Genomic DNA, 24,301 nt, shown 5'->3' with positions numbered 1-24,301 from the left:
TTTTGTCATTTTATTTTTTTGTTTTTTCTTTGTGCTATGCAGTGCTGTCTTTTTCTTTCTGTATTGCAATGACATGGTCTGTCAACAAATTAAAGTACAAACAGTAAAAGCATAAATGTGAATCTTGTCCATTGTCTTATCCGTACAAAATGACACAAGGACTTGTCATTCTGATGGCACTGACATGTTCATTGACACAGATATTTACTTTTGAGAGATGTACTAAGGATTTTGAGCAAGATACTGGCTTTTGCAGGTAATCCATGGTGTTTTGCTATTTGTACGAATTGTTTTAAGAAATGCACTTACTGTTTTGCAAATGTCGAGGATGATTTGAGAAATGTACCAAAGCGACTGAGAAAAACTGTAATTGTAGGCATGAATAGACAAAAAAGAGGAGATTGTTCATAGTTTGGCTTACAAAATGAAATAATGCTTTAAATTTATTACACAGTTTTAGTATGAAGTTTCAGGTGTGACTTTTTCTTGGGCAATTTGGAGCTTATGAAAACACAATATTTCTATTATAATGGTCCATTTATTTAGTATTGTTTGGCCTTAATTAAATACAATTCTCCATATAAGAGGCTGTACTTACCTCTCTTCCTACAAAATGAAGTAATTCATTTCTAATGTTAATTAATTATCAGTACAACCACATGACATTACTTTGAATAGTCTGGATTCAAGACCCCCTTGTAATAAAGTTTGCATACAACAGTTGATTATGAAAAGCAAATCTGAGAGGAGCAATTTTCTGATTTTGACATAAGGACAATGTTAAAAACACAAACAATCCTGTTTCAGTCCTGGACTACATAACGACTTATTTCCAAGGTCTTACAGTTACAAAAAACAGGCCTTCCCATTTCCCATAACTTCACTAATTGAATACATGGATTAACAGCACTCAAATAATTCTAAACCTGAATTAGGTTTCATACCATGATAGTGTAATCAAAAACCACACAGAGATGGATGTTATTTCATAAAGACAGGGAGAGTCACGTTCACCCACTAGAGGGCGGTATCCGATCACTCTAAGGGAAGCTGCCCTCTATCTCTCCCTGAAGTAGGCACCTGTTTGTCTTGTGTTTCACTCTCGCTGAAGAGCTTTCCATGTTCTTCAAACTAAAGGGTCCACAAGGGGGAGAGAGCACACCTCATAGAGAAAGACTAAAGAGGAAAACTCTTTAACACATATATGCATTAGATGGAAGGAAGTTAGATACTAACCCAAAGCAGGTATTGTGTTTGATAGGCTTACATTTCTGTAGGTATCAAGTGTCTCTTAGATGTAATGGAGGAAACTGCTGCGGGTCTTTTCTGATTCTGTTCAATCTCAAACTCTGTTTTGCAGCGTCAGTCGTTAGTGAGGTACTGTGTTGTATGGAGGTGTATGTTTATGTCAGTCAGCAGAAGATGTTGAGTGTTCTTGTGTTTCTTGTTACGTCTGCCGTCTCCCTCCCATCCAGTACGGCTCTGTCTGCATCTCGGTCAGTCTGGAGACGGTCCTCTGGAAGGCAAAGATCTCCTCCTCAGATGTGAACAGAGTCAGATGCTCCGCTGCATCCTGAAGGAAGAAGGAGCCGACGACGTTAGCGTATCAGATGAAAACACAAAGCATCAGATACATTTGTTTTTACAGAGTGTGTTCTACTCTCAAAGTTTCAAACAAGGTGTTTTATTATTATTCAAATAATTTTTTAACTACTTTTCAAAATTAGAGTTGAAAGATTCTGAACCCAGGTAATCGATATTTTACAGGTTTTATTGAATGTTCATATCCCTCAACATCCGGATGTATGCATACTCGGAAATATGATGGACACTATACAGCCAAGAGCAATCCAACGCATTGTTGTTTTAGCTTTTTTGTCTGTGAAAAGGACAATACTTATGAACTGGAAAATGCACAAACGAGATTGCTACAACATACAGAACTGGTTTGCAGTCTTTTTGGACTTGCTATCGATGGAGAGTGCAGCTTCAACTCTCACTGAGCATACCAAACCAGAAGCCCCATGGACCATAATCAGAGAAAAGCTTGGATAATAGATCTCTGAATATGTAGGCATGGCATGTAAGATAATTGTTATCAAAATTCTAATCAAAAACTGTACTTTTCAAAAATGGCAACAATGTACAGAAACAATGTATAAACTCATAACCCATTCCCTCACCCACTTATACTATAACCTTTATTTAACCAGGAAATGCTCATTGAGATTAAAAATCTCTTTTCCAAGAGAGTCCTGGCCAAGATAGGCAGCAGCACAGTTACAGAGTTACAATATTACAATAGATATGAACAAAAATATCAGACGCATACAACAGCTACACAACAGGTACCTCCAGAAAAACAGCATGTCACATTTAAACAAAACATCTGCAGATACATGCTTCATCCTCCAAGTCATTTAAGCGCCGCTTAAAAGCATTCAAAGATATCATATCAGACAGTTTTAGATCCTTTTGTAAGGCATTCCAGGTCGAGGGAGCAGCAAACCTGAAGGCCTTTTTCCCAAGTTCAGTCCTGACCCTCTGAACAGATAGTATTAAAATATCCTGAGATCGAAGATTATGACTTCCTGAGTTCTTTTGTGCAATATATGCAAGGAGGTAAGAGGGAAGTTGTCCTAGGATGCATTTATAACTAAGAAGATGCAAATGTTTTTTGCCTGCGTGACGACAGGAAGGACCGTCCTATTCTCCAGTACAGCACACAGTGATGAGTCATCGTTTTAAAATTGGTAATAAACCTCAAATCTCCATGATATACAGTGTCAAGCATGTGCAAGCTTTGAGCAGAGTCCAGTCCAGTCACAAGCTGGACTTTCTTTCTACTTTAATTTAAGGTACATAGTAAATAATAAATGTACTTCTATTGCTCTTTTCTAGTCTTTCTGATCTTTCTTAACACTTTAACACCACTTGTCACATTCACCTATCACACCAGACCCATACAGTGATGGCCGGGGCTGACACCGCTGACCGTCTACCTTTTGGACACTTTGGCATGTGACTGCAGGAGCTGGGATCAAACCGCCAATCTTACGATTGGGAGATGACCCACTCTTCCACTGAGCCACAGCCACTCAATTTCAACCTACAATCCTGGAGTGAGAACCAGGTGGTGCCGGAAGTAAGATTATAACACTATAACACTGGACCCCCAACACCCCCTCCACTCATTCGTCACACTACTCCCATATGGGCGCAGATACAGATCCCCATACTATAGGCGAGCCCGGTTTGGCAGAAGCTTTGTCCTGTCGGCCATAGCACTGCTAAATAAAATGCCAATGTTACGTGTCCTGTGTGTTCATATGTGTACGGTGTGTTTATATGTGTCCGGTGTGCATATATGTGTCCTGTGTGTTCAGATGTGTCAGGTGTGTATATATCTGGGATGAAGTCCACCATTGTCCTGAGGCTGGGTGGATGTTTATTGTTTATTTGTGTTTTATACATGTATTCTTGTACAGACGGTGACACAACAAATCTCCTTATTAAGGACAAATAAAGATCCATCTATCTATCTATCTATCTATCTATCTATCTATCTATCTATCTATCTATCTATCTATCTATCTATCTATCTATCTATCTATCTATCTATCTATCTATCTATCTATCTATCTATCTACATACCTACCTATCTATCTATCTATCTATCTATCTATCTATCTATCTATCTATCTATCTATCTATCTATCTATCTATCTATCTATCTATCTATCCAAATATACTATATGTATATATATATTGTAATCTGTGATAGAAAACATCTTTTCCAGGTTTTCAGCAATAACAAATCATTTAGCTGTTTGTCATCAAGACAAAATATGCCACATACATATTGAAATACAGTATAATGTAAGACTTTATATTTAAGACATTAAGTTTATGTTAAAGCTTGTTTTATTCTCTGACTGGTGACCTGAAAGCTACTAATGCTACAAGTGAATAACTCTTAACTTCTTTAAACACTGTACACCTCTGCAGGCTCAATCCACTGATCAAGACTGAAGCTTCAAAGAGCCTGGGGTGATCTGAATCGAGGACTCACTGGTTTGATTTCTAAAACGTGCAGTTTTTCAGGAACACACACAGACACCATGCAGGATGGATATAAAATGATGATCGTTTGCTGTTTTCATTTGTAATATTCTGTTGAATCAGGTGAGTTTTACCCCGCTGAGGCCCAGGTCATCCAGCAGCTGTCGGTCTCTCTCGTCTTCCCCTCCGCTGTAAACAAACAGCCGCTCTACAGGAGCTGCTGCCAGCAGCACCACCCTCACCTGGAACAGATAGACGATGACACAAAGGAATGTCTGCTTTATTTATAGAGATCACTTTACATATTATAAGAAATGAAGTGCCTGTTTAGTGGGATCAATATTAGACCAGAGTGGTTTAACATGAATCAACTGCTCCTGAAATGATGACTGGAGCGTTAAGGGAATATTGATGTTGATAAAGAATCAGATTTTCTCTTTGACAGAATCAAGGATGGAAAGTTTTGGTTTATTCTGAGACTCCGCTGAGGTTGACCGTACTGAATGCAATGAAAATGTACTTCAGAAATATTACTCTGTGTGGTTTCAAAAGGTAGATTAACCAGCAGTAACTCCTACGATACATCAGCTAGCAAGCATTTTGTCCTTTATAATAAAATCTATAGCAAACAGCTAACAGGAAGTGACTGTATGGAAAGACAGGAAGTGATGTGCAATAAAGGCACCCAGTCTGAAGCAACATTTGAGCTCAGTTTTTAAAACTTTAATGACAAGAATATCCCATGAAACTTATTAAGAATCATGGAAATTTGGGTCATATCTTGAATTTGGACTTAAAATTACCCATCATCCCTTTAGTTAAAGCTGGGGTTGGTAGTCTAGGAAAACTAGCACGAATTTGAATGTAGCATTTCCTCAGGACTCCGTCTTATTGTATTAATACAATTTATATTTGTATTAATGCAGAAAAGGGGGTTGCTCAACTCTCCTGCATGCATGATGGGATGTTTATTTTTCCATCTATTGTCCACTTTGTCCAAAAGATGAGAGTACCTTGTTGTCGTAGAAGTTGTCTATGAGGGTGGTGAAGCGCCTGGCCTGGTCCTTCAGCTTCAGAGTCATCAGAGGAACATGACGGATGAACACGGTGTCAAAGAGCCGAGCCATTTCCAGGTAGTCACTGGCACCTAAAGCCTGGAGAACAAACCAGGAGTCAACTTCAGCTTCAGGATCTACATCTCTGAACACATGAACACTATGGATGCTGCAGGCGGTATGTTTGTCTCAGCCTGTCGCTTTAGTCCCTGTCCTTGGTTCTTTCCCATTCAGGATGATTGCTCTCAAAATTGAAGTGGACGTGCCGACATATGTCAGCTGGGAGGGAAAGCCTTGAAGCTGGGGCGCCTGCAAAAGCTCACCGCTGTCCATCAGGTTACAGAGTTTACAGCACGCCTTAGAATACTATACCACACTGCTTTATCTGAGGCACAACGGGCTCAACTATTCACAAAATCATCAATAGACTTGCTTTTTGACATTGAGCAGAAAATGGGAGCGAGACGGAGGGAAGGTGATTCAGTTTGAGAGCAAAGGCCGGGACAATAAGTACACAGAGGAGGGTAGCGACTGAACACAGAGGCAATAAAGAGGCAGGAGGAGTGCTTTGAATTTGAGCAGTTTTGATTAGTGGTGAGTGGATTTTGTGTGTGAGAGCGTACTGTATGCGTTTTTGTATTTGTGTGTACTTGTGAGTCAGAAACAGACTGGGGGCGTTCACGTGTTCATGCAGTCTAAGATAAATTCTGTGTTACTGGGATATCTGTGCTTTGAGTCCAATAAGAAGAAAACTGTCTCCTCCACTCCACCCCGTAAATATATTAAATAAAGGCAAGATGCTACCAAAACACATTATATATAGGTTATACAGTTAGCTCCTTTTCTTACTCGTACTCTGTATTTGAATGAAACAGCTAAGTAAGATTCAGTTTTCAGCTGTATTATTCATTCCAACTGAAGATACCATTAGCGGTGGTGAGCGGTAGAGTTTGTCGTCTCTCAATCGGAAGGTTGAGGGTTGATAGTTCGACTCCAGGTCACACTGTCCATGTGCCGAAGCCTCCTTGGGCAAGACATGAACCCCAAACTGCCCCCGTGGCTGTGTCAGCGGTGTGTGAATAGGATTAGTTAACACTGACGTCTCTTTATGTTACAGCTTCTGCCATCACTGTGTGAATGTGGTGTAAATGGGGGAATGTGACGTGATGTAAAAGGCACTTTGAGTTGTCAGAAGACTGGAGAGGCGCTTTATAAATACAGTCTATTCTAAATGCTTTGAAGAAAAAACTCTTTTTGAAGGTTTTAAGTTTTGACATTAAATTAAAGAAACATGTCAAGACAAAACTATTAGAAGAGGAAAACAAAGCGGGATAAGGAAACTTACTCTGTCACACAGCTCATGAAAAGTACAGTCAGCGATGGATCCACAGGTCTTTTCCAGAGTCACCTCTCTGCCCAGCACCGTGAGCACCTTTGGGCCCGGCACTATGGAAACACACCCCCCACAGTATATCATGTAATACAGTTTTAACATCACTTACTGTTGAATCGTTATTTTGAACACAAATGAAGAACTGAGAGTTTTTATTAGATAACAGAATCAAATTATCCTCCTTCAAAGGTGCAGTGTGTAGAATTTAGCAACATTTAGCCAAACAGACCTCATAGAAATGGAATATGATTTCCACAAGTATGTTTGAATTAGTGTACAATCATCTGAATATAAAGATCATTTTGTTTTAGTTCACTTAGAATGAGCCTTTTTGATTTACATAAGGAGCGGGTCCTCTTCCACGGATGCCACCATCTTGCACAGGTATGTTTCATTCATTTACCTGCAAAAGCCCCTGTTGTGACTCTTCATCAACATATATGAAATAGAAGTCTTTTGAACTTCACTAAAAAACTCAATGATACCTATAAAATTTGAATTAAATAAGGACAATTTGGTGACACTTAGACCAAAATAAATCTCATCTTACACTAACAACACAGTTAGCAACATGATTTCAAAGATTTAAATTACACGCTAACACAAATATCAGCTAGCTAAAAACAATGTTGGCAAGGACTAAAGTTAGTTAGTTAAATTCTACTTCTGTGCTGAACAACTATTATTGAAATACAGCCCTCTGTATTTGTTTCAACGTAAACAACACATTCGATAAACCGTTAGCCTCTGAAGGACCGCTAACGTAAGCATTTAACCACTTCCTGAATAACATTACAGTTTACAGAGTTATACTTTATGATTTCAAAGGTTTAATTTCCTCACTGATGGTTATAATAGTATAATAGTAATATCAGGGATTGTATTATGTGGTACTTTTTTTCTATAGCTAAGGAGTTAGCTAGGAGTTGTTTGAATGCTCGTTGAGTAATCAAATGTTGGTTTAACTTCAGATGTGATTAATTACTGAACTTGTTGGTTCTTTTTAGTGATCAATGTAGAAGTGATGAAATAATAATAATCTGTCAGTTTCTCTGAGTTACCTCCACTTGAAGCGTGGAACTCAGTATCAATCCCTAAATTTGACCTCTCTCAGTCCACTTGCCACTTTTAAAAACGCATTACACCCCATAACTCAACATCACTGCACTTGCTTTTAAGTTGTTTTTAAGTTTTTCACTCCTGTCATATTTTTGTGTTGTACTCTTCTGTTTCCAGGTTTCGCAGTATGTCCTCTCTGTTTTTTGTTTTGTTTTTATTTATTGTCATGCCACCTGTGTTGCCTTTTTACCCAGGTCATTATTGTAAATGAGAATTGGTTCTCAATTGACCTACCTGGTTAAATAAAGGTTAAATAAATAAATAAAGTAGTTTGACATTATAACAGACTTTAAGCGAACGTTAGGTCAAAGGAAACTCACCACTGTGCAAATGTAGTTAAAGTCTTCTCGCTTGTTGAGAGACTACTTATTTTTAAAAAGATTAATTTACTGAAAGAAACAAGGAGCTAGTTTTTCTTACTTTGATAGATAAAGATAGTCGAGAGTCTATGAAGTAGATATTTTTCTTTAACTTCCTTACCAATTTTTTGTTTTAAGGCGAGCTCCTCAAACAGCGCATCCAAGAGGGCCTCAGCACCAGGTTCCCCTGTGCTGAATAGGATACAAACACACACACCACAAACACACACAGGCAACCACACAGAAAGACAGAATAGGATATGAAATTAATAATGTTGAAGTGGTCACATCAAACGGTGGCAGTGAGGAGTGCTCGGGAGGGGGGATACTTAGCTTTTCACTTCATCAGTAAAAAAACAGGATGCCGGGCTCTAAACATGAGCATTAGCCTGTGAATACACGTAGAATGACATTGTGAAGTGTGTGTTTGTGTCTGTATGTGTGCTTGTGTTTTAACTCCGGGTAAAAGGCTGCAGTGTGTCTATTTACATACAGAGAAAAGACGAAAGCACTTGAAAGCTCCAATCCAGTGATGAGCAACAGCAGTGTCATTCATACCTTGTTTGTCTGCATGTGTGTGTTCATAACGGAGTATAAGTAATAAGCAAAATAGGAAACTAGCTTTTCAAGCTCTGCCATTTTCTCATATTCTATTGATTCCTCTTTCACGCTTTTCATGCATCTCTCAAGGTAATGTAGGTCTTTATAAATCTCCAAGTCTGCCTCTTTCCATTTATCAATCTGTTTGCCTTCTCTGTCCGTCCTTCACGATGTGCACAAACATTTCCTGCTTGTGTGTGTGCTGGATGCAGGTAAGTTTGAATTACTCCCTATCAGAGCTCTGCAAAGTCTCTATGACGAGTTGGGCTCACATGTGTCTATCTGTGTGTGTGTGTGTGTGTGTGTGTGTGTGTGTGTGTGTGTGTGTGTAGGTGTGTGTGTGTGTGTGTGTGTGTGTGTGTGTGTGTGTGTGTGTCTTACAGGTAGAAGAGTTTCCCTGCCTCAGCCTTATCCAGCCTCCTGTAGTCGATCCCAGAGTCCAGGCGGATGGTGTGACAGTACTCCTGAATAAAGAAAACCACAAATCATTGAATTTTCATTGAGTCTTCAGAAGGAAAGTGTCACACTCATTACTACAGAGGGGACTGAAGAAAATGCATCTTTAAAAACACAAAATATTTAAGTAATCTCATCCTAAATCTAAAGCGGCTTACTTGACTTTACCTAAAGATCCTGTAAGAAACTCTCTGATTGTGTCGACTTTTTGCGCCCCCTTTGGAAAAAGCAGTACCTTTTATTTCTTCTTATCATCTCCAGTACAAGTGAAGTTTGTGCTGTCTAACAAAAAAAACTCTTCTTCTTTCAACAGTTCAATATTGCACTCATCCTGAATATTTACTGGAGAGAGTCAAAAGAGGTTTTCCATCGACATGCTGTCAAACGTCTCATTCGACACCCACCCCCTCACAGTGTTTGCAGGTATTAAAAATCAGGTTGAATATAATGTAAACCTTTTGGCTCGTGGACTTATTTGCTTTTGTAGATCACAAGGTAGCCTCTTGTTAACTTCTCTCTGTTTCATTACCAGTTAAAAACTCACAGGAGCTTTAAGCACCATTAAATATTGCATTGATTTACTCTGTCAGTGTGTATTTACAGCAACAGGATGTTGAACGTGGAATTTTTGCACATAAGCAACAACCTGTAGGCAGTGGTGGACAAAGTACACAGCTTCATTACTTAAGTCAAAGTATAGATCTTCCAGGTCAAATATTACTCCAATACAAGTGAAAGTTGCTCTGTCAGATTATTACTTGAATTAAAGAACTGAAGTACTTGCTTTTAAAAATACTTAAGCATTCAAAGTACTTCTTAAAATATCTCAAAATGTTGTATTTTCACAAAGCATGAGTGCAGTCAAGAATACATAGGAGTACATTCTGTTACATTGTGTTTATTTTGAAACCATTACTTGAAATCTCTAAAAACTATCTGACTAAAACTGAATGTTCATCTGGAATGAAACAAACGTTACATAGCTCAACACGCTTTCTCAGGTTGGACAGTGAATGTTTGTATGTTTGGGCAGAATGGGATACAGGGAGAACATTTCAAACTATATGTATCATTCTTCATTTCAAAAACCTCTAACACGGGCTGAAGATATGGCCATGGGTGCTCAGGTGGAGAATTATAGCCATCATTGCCACCTCTAAATGAACTGCCTGATCTGATTGAAATTTGCTCTGTGTTTGCTCCACGTTCAACCGTGGAGACGCACAATATACAGGTACGACTAAACCACTGAGACAAACAGAACTACACAAACACATTTTACTGCCTTAGGGATCAGATTTCAGAAAAGAGTAGGAAATTCATGAGCTGACTTCAAAGCAAAAGTAGTGAGTAACTAGAGCACTGATATAAATGTAGTGGAGTAAAAAGTACAATAATTGTCTTCTGAATGTAGTGGAGTTAAAGAAATGAGTTCCCCCAAAAAATAATACTCAAGTAAAAACAGCAAAAACTGTACTTAAGTACTGTACTCAAGTAAATGTACTCTGCTACTGTCTACCATTGACTGTATGTTAATATTAATGAAGGAAGGTGTCACCAGGTAAATAAATATACCATCCTTTCATTATGGAGAAAATACCTGTTTGATTGGACTAGTTTATGTTGGACAAATATGTAGTTCATGTTATTTCAGACCAGTGTGGCATTATATTTGATATCAGATTTCCAAAACATTACCCCAAACTGCTGTGCTTGGAATCATTTTTCATTAGCATCAGAGCTGAGACTATAGGAAACGTCTCTGCAGCTTCTATAAGACTGCATTTCCAATTAAAATTATGAAACTGTAAAATTTCTGGCTATAGTCTGTCTGATTTTACTAATACTGTTAGATTTCAACAAAATTGTCTCTGTTGCCGAGAAGTTATCTTTGTCATGTCTATATTGTCAAAAAAATAAAAAAGACAATGAACTGTCTTAGCTTCCATCACAGTTCAAATAATAAAATGAGCAAATGACAAACAGGTGAATCAAATCAACGTGCAGAACAGAGGAGCAGACAGGTCTTTCTCTCTTCTGACAGCGCTGTGATTTTGTGTCACTTCTTCATGCTTTATTGAGCTGATCCATTGTTCCTGCAGTTATCAAGTGTGTTACAGCAGGGGTGAACTTGTGACGCAAAGTTCAAACTTTTCCTCACGGTGTAAAACGTCAACAGGATTCATGTCAGGGAGTGCAGCGCAAACTATAATCATCATCTCCACCATTCTATCAAAGAAAAGAAAGGAATTGCATATCATCCCATCGGAGCCATCGCCTGGCTGACTGAGTATTCGACGACAGCTCCGGAGAAAATTATGAAATCAGTGAATTTCTGCCACTGGCCCTCTTAAGCTGCAGGATAATTAGTAATCATCACAAAGCAAGGGGACGGAAATACTCTATTCTTCTCCGCTGTCAACTTTTTATCTCCGTGTCCGCTCACACAAACGGGGTTCCCACTCTGAGCCAATTGGCTGAATCAGGCTTAATAACAACCTGACAAACTCGCCCTCCCCCACGCACAAAAGGGAGGTGTCATTTCATCAACCTACTATGACCCCTCCAACGGGTAAATAGTCCCTCCAAAACTGGGAAAAAACACTTGTCACTACGGCGGCCACCTCATTAGAATCTCAGTTTGTCTTTCTCCCTCTCTTTATGTACTGTCTCTACCTGTGTTAAAAAAAAAAACAGGCTGCAGAGTTTCCTGAAGGAGGAGTGAGGTACAAATAAGAGAGAGAAAGAGAGAAGGAGGAATGGAAACACAATCAGAGATGATGATTCCATTGGTTATTTATAATCAGATGAGGCTGAGGCCTTGCGGGTCATTACTTGATTATCTATCTTGAGAGGATTGTCAAGTTCTCACTCCTCCAAGATTTTATCCGCCTACACATTGTGGTCCTCTCTCTCACATCCCCCACCCTTCCTCCCATCCCGCTCTTCTCACAGACTTTAATATCTCTCTACTTTCTAACTTACAGTCTTGTCTGCGTTTTTAGCTTCTTCTACATACCCCACTGAACACGCACATAAATATTACAACATATACATACTCTTAAGATCTATCACTTTCAGGTGTACTGCCGAAACAAGAGGATATTTGTTGGGTTCATTTTGCAGATACATGTGTTGCCACGATATATTTGAGGATTTTTCCTTTAATGTATGTTACATAATGTTTTATTATGTGTTCAGTTGTTGACATCTTCGAGTTTGTAGCATTTCTTTTTTTTTTTGTAATTGACATTTTTTGGCTTTTTCATCTTTATTGACAGGACAGCTGAAGAGAGACAGGAAATGTGGGGAGTAGAGGAGGGGGAAGACATACAGGAAATGTTCGACCGGCTGGGAATGGAACTGGCGACCCCTGCGACGAGGACTGTAGCCTTGATATACGTGGGGTGCTTTGACCGCTAGGCCACCAGTGCCCCTTGTAGCATTTCTTTCAAGGATTCAAAAACATCAGCTCAGGATATGAAATGTTTTGCATACAGACTTTTTAAGCTATTCAATAGATCAAATGAGCATGGGATGATGTATAGTGAGCAGGTTATACAAATTGAAAATCTTTACATCGTGAGCAAAACACCTGCATTAGCAGGGGAGGGCCACATCTGTAACAGTCATTATTTCCAAACTTTCATAATCAGGCTGAGACAGAGACTAATGTTTTTGCCACGGTGTCAACAGGCAGAGGTGAAACGTGGGGGACTCCTTCCCACAGACTGATTTGATATATCATATTCAGGAGTTAACAGTTAACCAGTTACACTTACAGTACAGTTACGCCACACAGTCATGTGACACCTAGCCAATCAGGTAGTATTGTGGGTGGGTCATTAGGTGAAACAGTGAAAACAGACCCAGAGGGAAAGACAGTGAAGCAAAAGTAGCACACTTTTTGAACAAAAAGATTTTATCACGCATCAATAAAGTAAAACACTGACATAGACAATCAGCCAAATGATTATAATCAGCTGAGGCCAATTATCTGTCAAGCCTTACTTTTACAGTTTTTCTCAGTCGCTTTTGTACATTTCTCGAATCATCCTCGACATTTGCAAAACAGTAAGTGCATTTCTCCAAACAATTCGTACAAATAGCAAATGAAAATGTCAATGCAAATGTTCATGAAAGTGAAGGCAATGTTTGGCTGTTAATTATAACAAGACTTACACATGTAAAGGGCAAGATCAGCACAGGGGGCGCCAAAATGAACACAAACATAAAGTTCCTCACAGGCGCTTTAAAAACATCTGTTTACTGAATTATTTTGTTATATATTTCTTTGTCCTTTTTTGCCTTTATTGTATAGGACAGCTGAAGAGAGACAGGAAATGTGGGGAGTAGAGAGCGTGGGGAGACATGCAGGAAATGGTCGACTGGCCAGTAATTGAACCGGCGACCCTTGCGACGAGGACTGTAGCCTCTGTATGTGGGGCGCTTAGACCGCTAGGCCACCAAGCCCCATGTTAACTGAATTTATGTGATATTAAACCACTTGCTGGACTTTATCAAGCAAAATCAAGGTCACTTTGGGCATTTGTCATTTTTAAGTCTTAACTCTTGACCAGTAGATCAACAGACAATTTAGATTGATGAGTAAAATACTCACAGGTTGTAGCCCTGTTTCATGATCCTAATGAGCCTCAATGTTTGCTGTTTTTGTGTTGTAAGATCTTGTACCATGTGCAACGGACTCAAAAAGTAACCTGGACAAAGCTCTCTACAAATTAAGAGTTTCATGTCTTCCCCAGATGCATTCAGGAACTCAGAGACCCATGAGGGGAGGAGGGAGGAGGCCGAGGAGAGCAATGACAGACATGAGAATCAGAGTCTCTTTAGAAGAAAGTCATCGTAACACATGTAGCTCCAATCATTTCATTGTCCAAGCTGTCCACTGCTCCCTCAGGACCGCCGTTTAGCATAAAAACAGAGTGGCTTTTTTTCTCCATCCGATGCCTGCCTCTGCTCCCCTCTGAGCAGGCTATATCTCTCTCTATCCTTTACTCCTCAAAAAGTTGCTTTTGAGTTTTTCAAAGAGCGCGGTGCCATTGAGCTGCAACAAAAGCCAAGGATAGCTGACTATTGGGCCCTGATGAGGTCCAGTCCCTCATTACCCGGCAGCAGAAAACATTTGATGCTTTTTTTTTTTTTGTCTGGGCCCAGAGAATTGACCAGGCCTCAAAGAAACGCAGGGTGGGAAGGCTGAAAAAGAGACGAAGGGGGGAGAGAAAGAGAGGGGGAGGACGGGGGAAAGGTTGTCGTTCATTCAAGCATGTGTGTCTTACAGCCTTGTGTGGAGGGAGAGAAGAAAAGAGGGGAGGGGGGGACGGAGGGGGTCGAGAGAGAGAGAGAGGGAGAGAGAGAGAGAGATGGGGGGGGGAAAGGGAGAAAGCTTAAAACACTGCCTTTATGCTGGCAAGTTCTGGACGACTCTTCTGACATCAAAGTGTTTTCACTAACTGGGGAGCTGCTGTGTGTGTGAGAGTGTGTGTGGGGGGTTGTATCTGGTGATTTTATTCATTCTTGGGCAGTCAGGGGGGGGGTACATGACAATGTGAACACCCTAATTACACCTAATGATCTATTCCCTTAAAGTGTGACCGCCTTGGGCCAGCCGTGGTTTGTTCCGTGAGGTCGTTCTCACAACCTCCCCCTGCCTCGGCTGCTCCTCTTGGGGAAACATCTTTTGAGTCGGAGGCCCCACCTTTCCTGATCCAGGACCCCACTGGACCCACCACCCTCAACCCCTTCTTGAGCTCCGTTGAGGACCCAAAACTTGAACCCCTCCATGACTCAGTGGAGTCTGTGCTACCTTCACCTGGCCAACAGATGATAGTGATGAAGAAATGCTCACCACCTCAGTCAAAGCTCTACAAGACTAGAAGAAAGCATATCTAAAAACACTCCCAATTCACAGACAGCTGAGGCAGAGGGCTATCCACCAATGAGTCTGGTCCTGCTAAGGATTCCTGCCTGAAAGCTGTTCCTGACACTATTGCTAAGTGCCTACTCAGTGGTTGATGGACTTAGATCTCTGTAAAGAACATGAATAAAAAGTATGGTCTAGACCAAGCGGCAACCTCCGATCTAAAAATATGAGTCCAATGCGGAAGTGCTAAAAACTGCAGTTCATGAGGATCCGCTTGAGGCTGGCTCCAGAAGTACCAGAAGTCACATACACATGAATGGGAAAAAGACGATCTTTACAGCAGAAATAAACATGTTTACATCCTGGTACAAAAGACAAGTGCAGTGGCTCATTTCTCGATCGGCACACACTGCATGGGGGGTGAATTTTTTTCCAACGCTGACATTTCAAAGATATTGAGATTAAGAGTCTTCCAATGAGAGGCACAGCTGACTTGATTGACATGCGGGAACGCTGTAGCTGCTGGCTAGGAGGCTCAAAGCCCGCCTCTTTACGTCACAATCGCTCGACAGCAGCAATATGGCTGCCGCCGACCATTGGCCTCAAAACAGCGCTTCAGAAACAGATGGATGACGTCACTGATACTGCGTCCATATTTTATACAGTCTATGGCCTAGACTTAATCTTGATGTAAAATGCTGTGAAATAACTACTGTTCTGATCTGGCATCAAATAAATCAAGTAATGTGTGATAGACTAATTTGTTGACATGAAAAATCAACACTTAAGATATCTCACCGAGCTGTTATTGTATAAACTCTGAGAATCAGAAAATAGTTGAGCTTTGCACTCCTCGGTCGAGGCAGATGTCTGTCTAACATGAGTCTGGTCCTGCTCAAGGTTCCTGCCTGTTAAAGGAAGTTTGTCCTTGCCACTGTAACTTGCTAAATGCTGCAAAGTGCTCTGCTCATGGTGGATTAAGATGAGATCAGACAGAGTCCTGTCTGTATGATGGGACTGGATCTTATCCTGTCTTGATGTTTGGTCTTTGTTAATAATATAACATAGATTACGGTCCAGACCTGCTCTGTTTGTAAAAGTTTCTTGAGATAACGTTTGTTATGATTTGGCGCTACATAATTAATGATTGATTGTTTGACACCTAGCATTGTCTGACTCAGTAGGGACAGTTTAAAAAGTCAAATGATTATAATCAATGAATGAAAAGGAGATTATTTTCTACATTTTTGTCAAACATTACTTTCCATGTCAAATCCTGGCACCTACATTACTCATACACCTATTCTACTGTTTTCGGCCGTAATTCCTTTAGTTTCGCTGCAGCTAACAACTAGAATAACTTACAAAACGCCCTCAAACTCTCAACTTTGACTCCACTCACAACCTTCAAGCTTAAACTTCAACAGATTGTAGTTGACTGTTACTCCTGCTGATCACTTCGGACTTTACTTACACGCATACTTATATACACACATACTTTTTTACACCTTGCGCACATTGCTTGTTACTTTTTCATTTTTGTTCTATTTTATGTTTATATGTCTATGTGTGTGTATGTGTTCCTGTTGGCGCCTCTTGGTCAGGTCATGTTTGTAAATGAGAACTGGTTCTCAAACATTTTTACCTGGTAAAATAAAAGGTCTAATAAAATTACCCAAAATGCAACTTGAATATTTACAGTTCAGTTTAAGTTTTAGGACTGTGAGATGAATAGCAGGTAGCCCCAAGCTGAGAGGAGTAGCAGCCTACAGTGAGCTTATTTCTTATTTCTTTGTAGCACCACAACTCTTTATAACTTCAAACTCAATTGTTCCTAGCACTTTTTATATTGCCAGTTCAAGACCCGTTATTTACGCCCCTGTTACATCTCCTTCAATAAAAACATCACAGTTGCGTAATAGTAGGACCAGGCTGTCCCTCTGCGATGCTGGCATCAGAGGTAGTATCAGAGGCGTTGCAGAAGCGAGACGGGATCAGGCATGGTGGCAGGATCAATATACAAGTATGAAGGCGTACTGCAATAGGAGTTTTGTTGCAGCACTGTTGAGGACTTGAAATATGTAAAGGGCTTCTGACTAGGTTTACATCACTTGAGGCATTTACCAGGCTCTGAGTGTCTGAAGTCTTTTAGCTGGTCTTTTTGGAGTGCCTAAATTAACTTAAATGTGTAAAATCTGTAGGTTTTGAGATGTTCATGAACCCTAATCCAAACAATAAACACAACCAGTAGTCAAGGTATTAGTCTCAATCAAGTCTTCCTATGAGTATTGATACCTGTATCATCAGGATCAATACAAAATGAAAGAAACATCCTTCATAACACCGTGTTCAGGGAGCATCTCAGTCTCTCTGCCACCAATACAAAAACAAATCTTCTCTTTTTTTCAGAGGGTTTCATACTGTGACCCCTCTGTTTTCCATCACTTCAACTCATGTTTCAGCATACTTTCAAATAAGTCATATACAGAGAATAGAAATATCAAATGCTTTATTATAATTTTTTTTATGTTTTATATTTTATTTAAATAAAAACACAAAAAAAACAAAGGAGACTTTAAAGTTCATTTGCTGTTTTTGAAAATAAAAGGTTGATTATCCTGACACTGGCACAAGCTTGGTATCAGACCTAACATAAGTTTAAATACATATCAGCTTTGACAGACTCCAGATTTACAGCATGAGTCTATTTTTTTATTTCCTTTGAGTGTTTATTTCAGGAACATTGCATTAGTGTCATCTTTCCACAGTTAGAGTAATTCATTGTCGTGTTTGTCTTGATGCATTTAGTAAAAGACATAAAGTTGTCTCATGTATTGTGCACGCCACACTTACATCAACACTGTAACACATTTCTTGGTCGGCTGAGTGATTAGCCCCTCATATCTTCATTCAGAAGACTATGAGAATTTATTCTAATTCCTAAGATCTAAAAAGCAGCTGTCTTTTCAGCTTTGTATGTTGTAAATGTGAAAACGGGCAAAGCATCAAGAGGCGAGGCCGAGAGCACAGCGAGCAGACAATGAGGTTTAAATGTGCGTGTTAGGGGAGTGGATTAAACGTTGCCTCTGGTTTGCAGGTGGTCTGCTTTACAAGTGAATACATACGGTGCAGTAAAAGGCACCTGTGCGCATGCATGCATGTTTGATCAAACGGTCTGACACGTGCACAGGCTCATAATAATAATGATAATAATTAATAGACTGGAAAACATCAGTTAGGCGGCGAGGAAAATACAAGCCAAGGTGAAAGGATCATTTAAAATCAGGTGATAAATAGAAAGGCAGAATTCTAAAGGAGAAAATCGATTTGTACTTAATTAGTTGTTCTGTTCTGTAGAAGTGAGACACTGATATGAAAGAGAGAAAAAAATATTCTGTTCTTCAATGCTCAAGAAGAACAATGACAATCATCAAACATCAACATCTATTTGATTTGAACTGGAAGGCTGTCCTTCTCACCAAGGCCTCCACTCTCAATTTTCTGTCTTTATCATCCCGTCTTTATTTATTTATTTCTATTTCTCTCATCACCAACTGCACAACGGACGGCAAATTATTAACAATGACACACACAAAAGATGAGGAGGAGAGCTGATCAAAAGAAGGGTTAACAGCTTGAAACCCACAGATACTCAAAGTTGCCTCAGGGTTGTTGTCATGTTTTTCCCCCTTCGGCAGCATTGTGCGCAACTGCAATCGAACAAGCGCAAGGAAAATAAAGTCACTATTCTGCTACCAAAATACAGAGACCTGACCTTGGGTGAGTAAAGCCAGCGAGCAGAACAGGATGGTAATAGAATAAAGAGTGCGGATGGAGAGGGAGAGAGAGGATGGGCGATGAAAAGTGGAGTGGAGAGGGAGGACGGTTTGTGAGGGAGAAAGAGAATCTTAGTTACAATACTGGCAGTGTCCATTAAAAAAAAGCCCTTAAACCCTGTATTTTACAGAACTCTGAGCTTTGCCATGGCTACAAAGAAAAAGGAACCTGGACAAATGAATAGAGTCCCTGATGGAGTCCACAGAGACGCTAAAGAGGACAAGAAATTACAAATGACTGTGTGAATGAAAACAGAAAACAAACTAAATATTCAAAAGCAGTCAGGGACTTTTAGGTCCTTTGAAGTTTTCCTGAAAAGAGCGTCTGCTTCAAATTAAAGGCAATTTTTTACCAAGTTCATCTGGATGCCCAAACAGTGCTAATATACATGTAGTGGATTATAGAATGTTGGAGTTAGCAGACTGTGCATTAGTGTTGTAGTATTCGAGACCGGTCTTGGTCTCGATACCGCTTATTTCAGGTCTCAGTCTCATCTCGGAATCGAAAGCATTTTCACTCGGCCTTGTCTCGGTCTCGGACTGGGCAGACTCCGTATTTTATATCAAGACCGGTCGAGACCACCACTGATGCACTCTGTGTCCCTGTCATTACTGTGATAAGAGAAAAACGAAACTTAAGGAGTCAAAAGAACTGTTACTGTCAATAGTAAATAGTTCAAAGCAAACTTAAATAAAATAAACAGAAGTCTTTTATTTTGTTTACTCTCATGACAATTTTTCATTGATATATATTCTTGGTCTTCTCTCAGTCTTGCCCTGCCTTGGTCTTGGTCTTGACTCAGTCTTGATCCCTAAATGTCTTGGTCTTGTCTTGTTCTCGGTGCACTCTGGTCTCGGACATGTCTTGGTCTCGGTTAATGTGGTCTTGACTTCAACACTACTTGTGCATTACTCCCTTTAACTGTATATAAGTATGGACGACATGCATCCAACTCCTCTCATAGTAAAAAAGTGAAACCAAAATACCATTGTGACGAGGGCTGACATATTGTGTTTGTGATGTATTTTGGAGCAAAGGCATGTGCAGAATTGATCTGTGTGGTGGAGCTGGAGCTTTGACATCATGCTACTTCCAAAAAAACTTTTAACTCAAACTGATAAAACAACAATAATCCTACAAGTCAGTTCAGCATTGAATCAATCTTGTCGCAGTTTGAAACAGACACGCTAAAGACAGTTCAATGACTCATGTGTTTATGTTTTCCTTCTCTATTCTGCCAGTCTGGTAAAGAACTCAACAGGAGCCACTATTTGTCAACAGAGCTGTCAATCATTGTTCTAACACCAACTAGCTGGGGCGCTGGTGGCCTAGCGGTCTAAGCGCCCCACATACAGAGGCTACAGTCCTCATTGCAGGGGTCGCCAGTTCGATTCCCGGCCGGTCAACCATTTCCTGCATGTATTCCCCCACTCTCTACTCCCCACATGTCCTGTCTTTCTTCAGCTGTCAGATAGGACAAGGGATAGGACAAGTCAGATAGGACAAAGGAACAAAAATGACACTTCCACTAACCCAATTGATCAACTTTAACTATATTATATTAAGTAGGAGGTATTTTACTACACCAAATGAAAAAAAGTAAGTACTCCCCCCTTGAAGGCTCTGATTGCTAGAGAGGGTGTGGAGAAACAAAAGCAAACCATACACATTTTTTTCACAGTTTTAGTGTCATACTGGAAAGAGGTGGAGAACGCATTTAGTGATATTTTATAATTAAAAGGGATATCTAAGTTTTGGAAAATTTCTTAGGCATCAACGTATAAGAAGCAATAAGTAAACCTGAAAGGCATCTTTTTAATTTATTACGTGTGACTGCTTTGAACAAGGATATGGAGACAACAAAGTCCACCTAAAAATTATTTACGGCTAAAAACAACTGAACGTGCATTAGAAGATGAAAGCATAATTCATACTATTAGAGATGTGGAAAAAATCCATAAAATGTACCCAAAAATCAGATGTGGCAGAATTTACAATTTCATAAACTTACAACAAGAATAGAAAAGCACTTGATCATGGAAGTGTATGTGAGATCTTGTGTCCGTGTGGTCTTATGAAATCATCTGAAGTGTGTGTTCAGAGGATGCATCTTTAAAAATCTGTTGCAATTGCCCTTTTGTGTGTGGTCTCCAGGGTTCTAAAGTCAATTAAGACCTTAAAACCATCGAGTGAGTGACCAGAAGAAAGTCAGCCATAACTGCTGGCCTATTTTAAACTTCATCTAGCCCAGATAGAAATTAAAAAAGGTTGAAAGTCTGAAAAAAAAGTCTTCAGATAAAGAGAAGAGATGACTTTAGGGGGATGGGATGCTGAGGAAAAAGGAGTCCTGACTAATCAGAAGTCAATAGTTAAATAAAGACGTCAACCCAGGCGGACAGAGGAGGATTAACCTCTTACGCTCGGCTCAGGTGATAGGGAGGAGAGGTCAGGGGCTATTTCTTACTTTTTAACGCCCTTATTCACACCATCCCTCTCTATGGAAACACACTCAGGCACGCACATGCAGGAGCAAGCTCCATCAGGGAGCGAGAACCCTGCACCGCTGCTCCCTGCCAGCATTAATTCAATCTATTAAGGGTCAGCTAGTTAGCGGCGTGACCCCGCTAAAACACGCTTTAACTTTACAGAGAAGGCTGCTATAGAGAGAGAGACAGAGCCATGCACCCCCAAAAACCCCCAACCCCGAAAACCAGATGGCCCCACAAAGGGGAACATGGGTCCCTGAAAGAGAGGAGGTAGTGCGGGGCAGAGAGGGACAACAGGCATTCAGGACCCTGATGAGGGTGGATTAGGGAAGGCAATGGTGCCGTGTGAAGAGTGGTGGAGAGCAGGGTGACTCCAAGGCCTCCCTGGTGTACTACGTTTACCTCTGTGTGTGTTTGCCTAAACATAAATAAATATATATTTATATCCGTGTGTGTGCGTGTGTGCGTGTGTGCGTGTGCGTGGAGCTGAAGATAAAGTGAAGCTGTGTTGACTCGGAGGCTTCAACTGGGATGGTCTTTCAATCATTTGTTGAAGTAACTTGTGAAGATATCCTCCTTTGTTTTTCTGATTTTGTATGCAACGGTACTTTAGTACAGTTTGTGATGTCACATGTTTCAGGTACATGTAATGGGATCACAAGAATGAACAGCAACAAACTCGTCATTATGTCTTAGAGCCTGACCAGCTTTAACTATATACAGTGCATAGCGAAAGTCTACACACCTCTGTTAAAATGCCAGGTTTTGTGATGTAAAAAAATGAGACCAAGATAAATCATTTCAGAACTTTTTCCACCTTTAATGTGACCTATAACGTGAACAATTCAATTGAAAAAAATTGAAATATTTTAGGTGGCAGAAAAAAAAATAAGAAATTAAAATAATGTGGTTGCATAAGTGTACACAGCCTTTAATAATAATTGTTTGAAGCACCTTTTGATTTTATTACAACACTCCATTTTTTTGTAGGACCCTATTAGCATGGCACATCTTGACGTGGCAATATTAACCCATCAGATAGTAAGAGCATCTCCTGTGCACAGCCCTCTTCAGATCACCTCACAGATATTAAACTGGATTCAGGTCTGAACTCTCCAAAACTTTACTTCTTCATGTGAAGCCATGCTTTTGTTGATTTTGATGTATGCTTTGGTTCGGTGAAATTCCTCTTCATCTTTCTGACAGAGGCCTGCAGGTTTTGTGTTAAACTGACTGCTATTTGTAACTGTTCATGCTTTCCTCCACCTTGACTAAGGCCCTGGTTCCAGATGAAGAAAAACAGCCCCAAAGCATGATGCTGCCCCCACCATGCTTCTCTGTGGGTATGGTGTTCTTTATATGGTGTGCAGAGTTGTTTTTATGCCAAACACACCTTTTGGAATTATGGCCAAAAAGTTTAACCTTGATTTCATCAGACCATAAAACATTTGCCACATGCTTTTGGGAGACTTCATGTATGTTTTTGAAAAAAATTGCCAGACTTGGATGTTTTTTTTCATAAGAAAAGGTTTCCGTCTTGCCACCCTATGACCACTTTTTCTATTCAACAATAAAACATTGAGGTTTATGATAAATATTTTCCTTCATCTAGCCTCAAACTTTAGGACTGATTTGAGTGGTAATTAGGTTTAAGTACTTGACTCGGTATGGGAGCATTGAGTTAGGTCAGGTTAGATATAACATAGAAATTTGTGCATTCTCAGTTATTCTAGTCTTTAGTGAAATTTCTTGTTAAAGCATCTTCTATCATTCCACTCATGATGCTTTGCTAGAAAATATTTGGACATCATTCTTGGAAGTTTTTCTGACTCAGAAAGTAAAGCTTTGGTTCACAGTGACCAACAATACCTGGTCTGAATTTATAGTTAGAAAGGATCATCATGTAACTATATACTGACATAACATGCAGTGTTTCGCCCTTTGGTTACTTTATTGTATTACTCAGCTGCGTTAAATACTTGGTTCTGATTGGTCATAGGCCCTCAACAAGCCAACTTGCCATACACATTGAATCAAATCTTCAGTAAGGAGACACATTTCACCTGTCGGGATTCTAATCCACACAGCCACCTGCCCACCAATTATCCCTCACTTATTACCTGGCTTTCCTCTGGTTATGAAAGATGCTTGATCCTTATCGGTCAAAACCCCTTTCCCTGACATGAGCAACAACAGAGGCAAACTGATCACACGTAATGTCAAATCAATCCGCGGAAAGGAGGTCCGGCAAATTTTTTATTCTGTTTGTTATCACCACAGATAGACCATAAGGTGAGGTAAAACTTTAGTTTCAGGGTTACTGAACTTTTTGCTTGATTATGTGTCACAATAATAATAATTGCTAGGACTTATGTGCCTTTTTGAATAGTCAATAACGCCTCATGTCTAGATAATGTTTATGTGTGACGTGTGGACAGAACATGAGGCTCTATTTGTGTTATTAAACCTGTTCCTCTTGGTTTTTGTTCACACTCACAGACTGTCATGTGAATAATTAAGAGAAACAATGAAGCTGGATTTGCTCGCCTTTACTATTTAGACAAAATACCAATAAAAGATGCAAGAATGCTGCCCTCTGTTGCAAAATGCATGACAACAAATAATGATGCAATTATTTATGATCATGATCACTCCAAACACATCAATGATGATCTGAGATGCAGGAAGGATAATGGTTCTACTGCTTAAATTGCAAAGTAGATTTTTTGTTGGAAATGCTAACCACCACATCGCTCCTCTCCTCTCCACCTTACCCCCCCCCCATTTACTTTTGAAATGCAAGCAGTCCGGGTCAGTCCCTCGGCTCATCTGCCCATCTCTCTCTCACATTACCTGTGCTCACTGATGCTCTTTCCATTTCACTCCATCTTTCTCTCGCTCTCTCTGTGTGTGAGTCTTTCTGCTATGATCAAAGCCAGCTTTGTGACACTGTGCAAGGCATCCAGGAAGCACAGAACATCAAACCGCTAAAGAGCAACTCGCAAAACAGACACACAGACAGGCAGAGGCGCACATGCAAATGTGTGTATGCG

At 40.0% G+C, this 24,301-nt stretch overlaps 1 protein-coding gene across 1 annotated transcript in view; it reads right to left on the bottom strand.

Moving 5' to 3' along the window:
- Positions 1-404: 404 nt before the first annotated feature.
- afg1lb (AFG1 like ATPase b) overlaps positions 405-24,301 on the bottom strand; it is a 44,729-nt gene continuing 20,832 nt past the window's right edge. Inside the window, 7 exon segments of the mRNA XM_034699315.1 lie at positions 405-1,467; positions 1,469-1,573; positions 4,197-4,304; positions 5,076-5,216; positions 6,463-6,563; positions 8,110-8,180; positions 8,970-9,052. Of these exon segments, the coding sequence (XP_034555206.1) occupies positions 1,363-1,467; positions 1,469-1,573; positions 4,197-4,304; positions 5,076-5,216; positions 6,463-6,563; positions 8,110-8,180; positions 8,970-9,052 (714 nt within the window). The 3' untranslated portion in view covers positions 405-1,362.

Source organism: Notolabrus celidotus, chromosome 13 (assembly GCF_009762535.1).
Source record: "Notolabrus celidotus isolate fNotCel1 chromosome 13, fNotCel1.pri, whole genome shotgun sequence".
In the NCBI taxonomy this organism is placed as follows: domain Eukaryota; kingdom Metazoa; phylum Chordata; class Actinopteri; order Labriformes; family Labridae; genus Notolabrus; species Notolabrus celidotus.
Note: the sequence above shows the minus strand (reverse complement) of the source record. Positions and strands in the feature narration are given on the sequence as shown.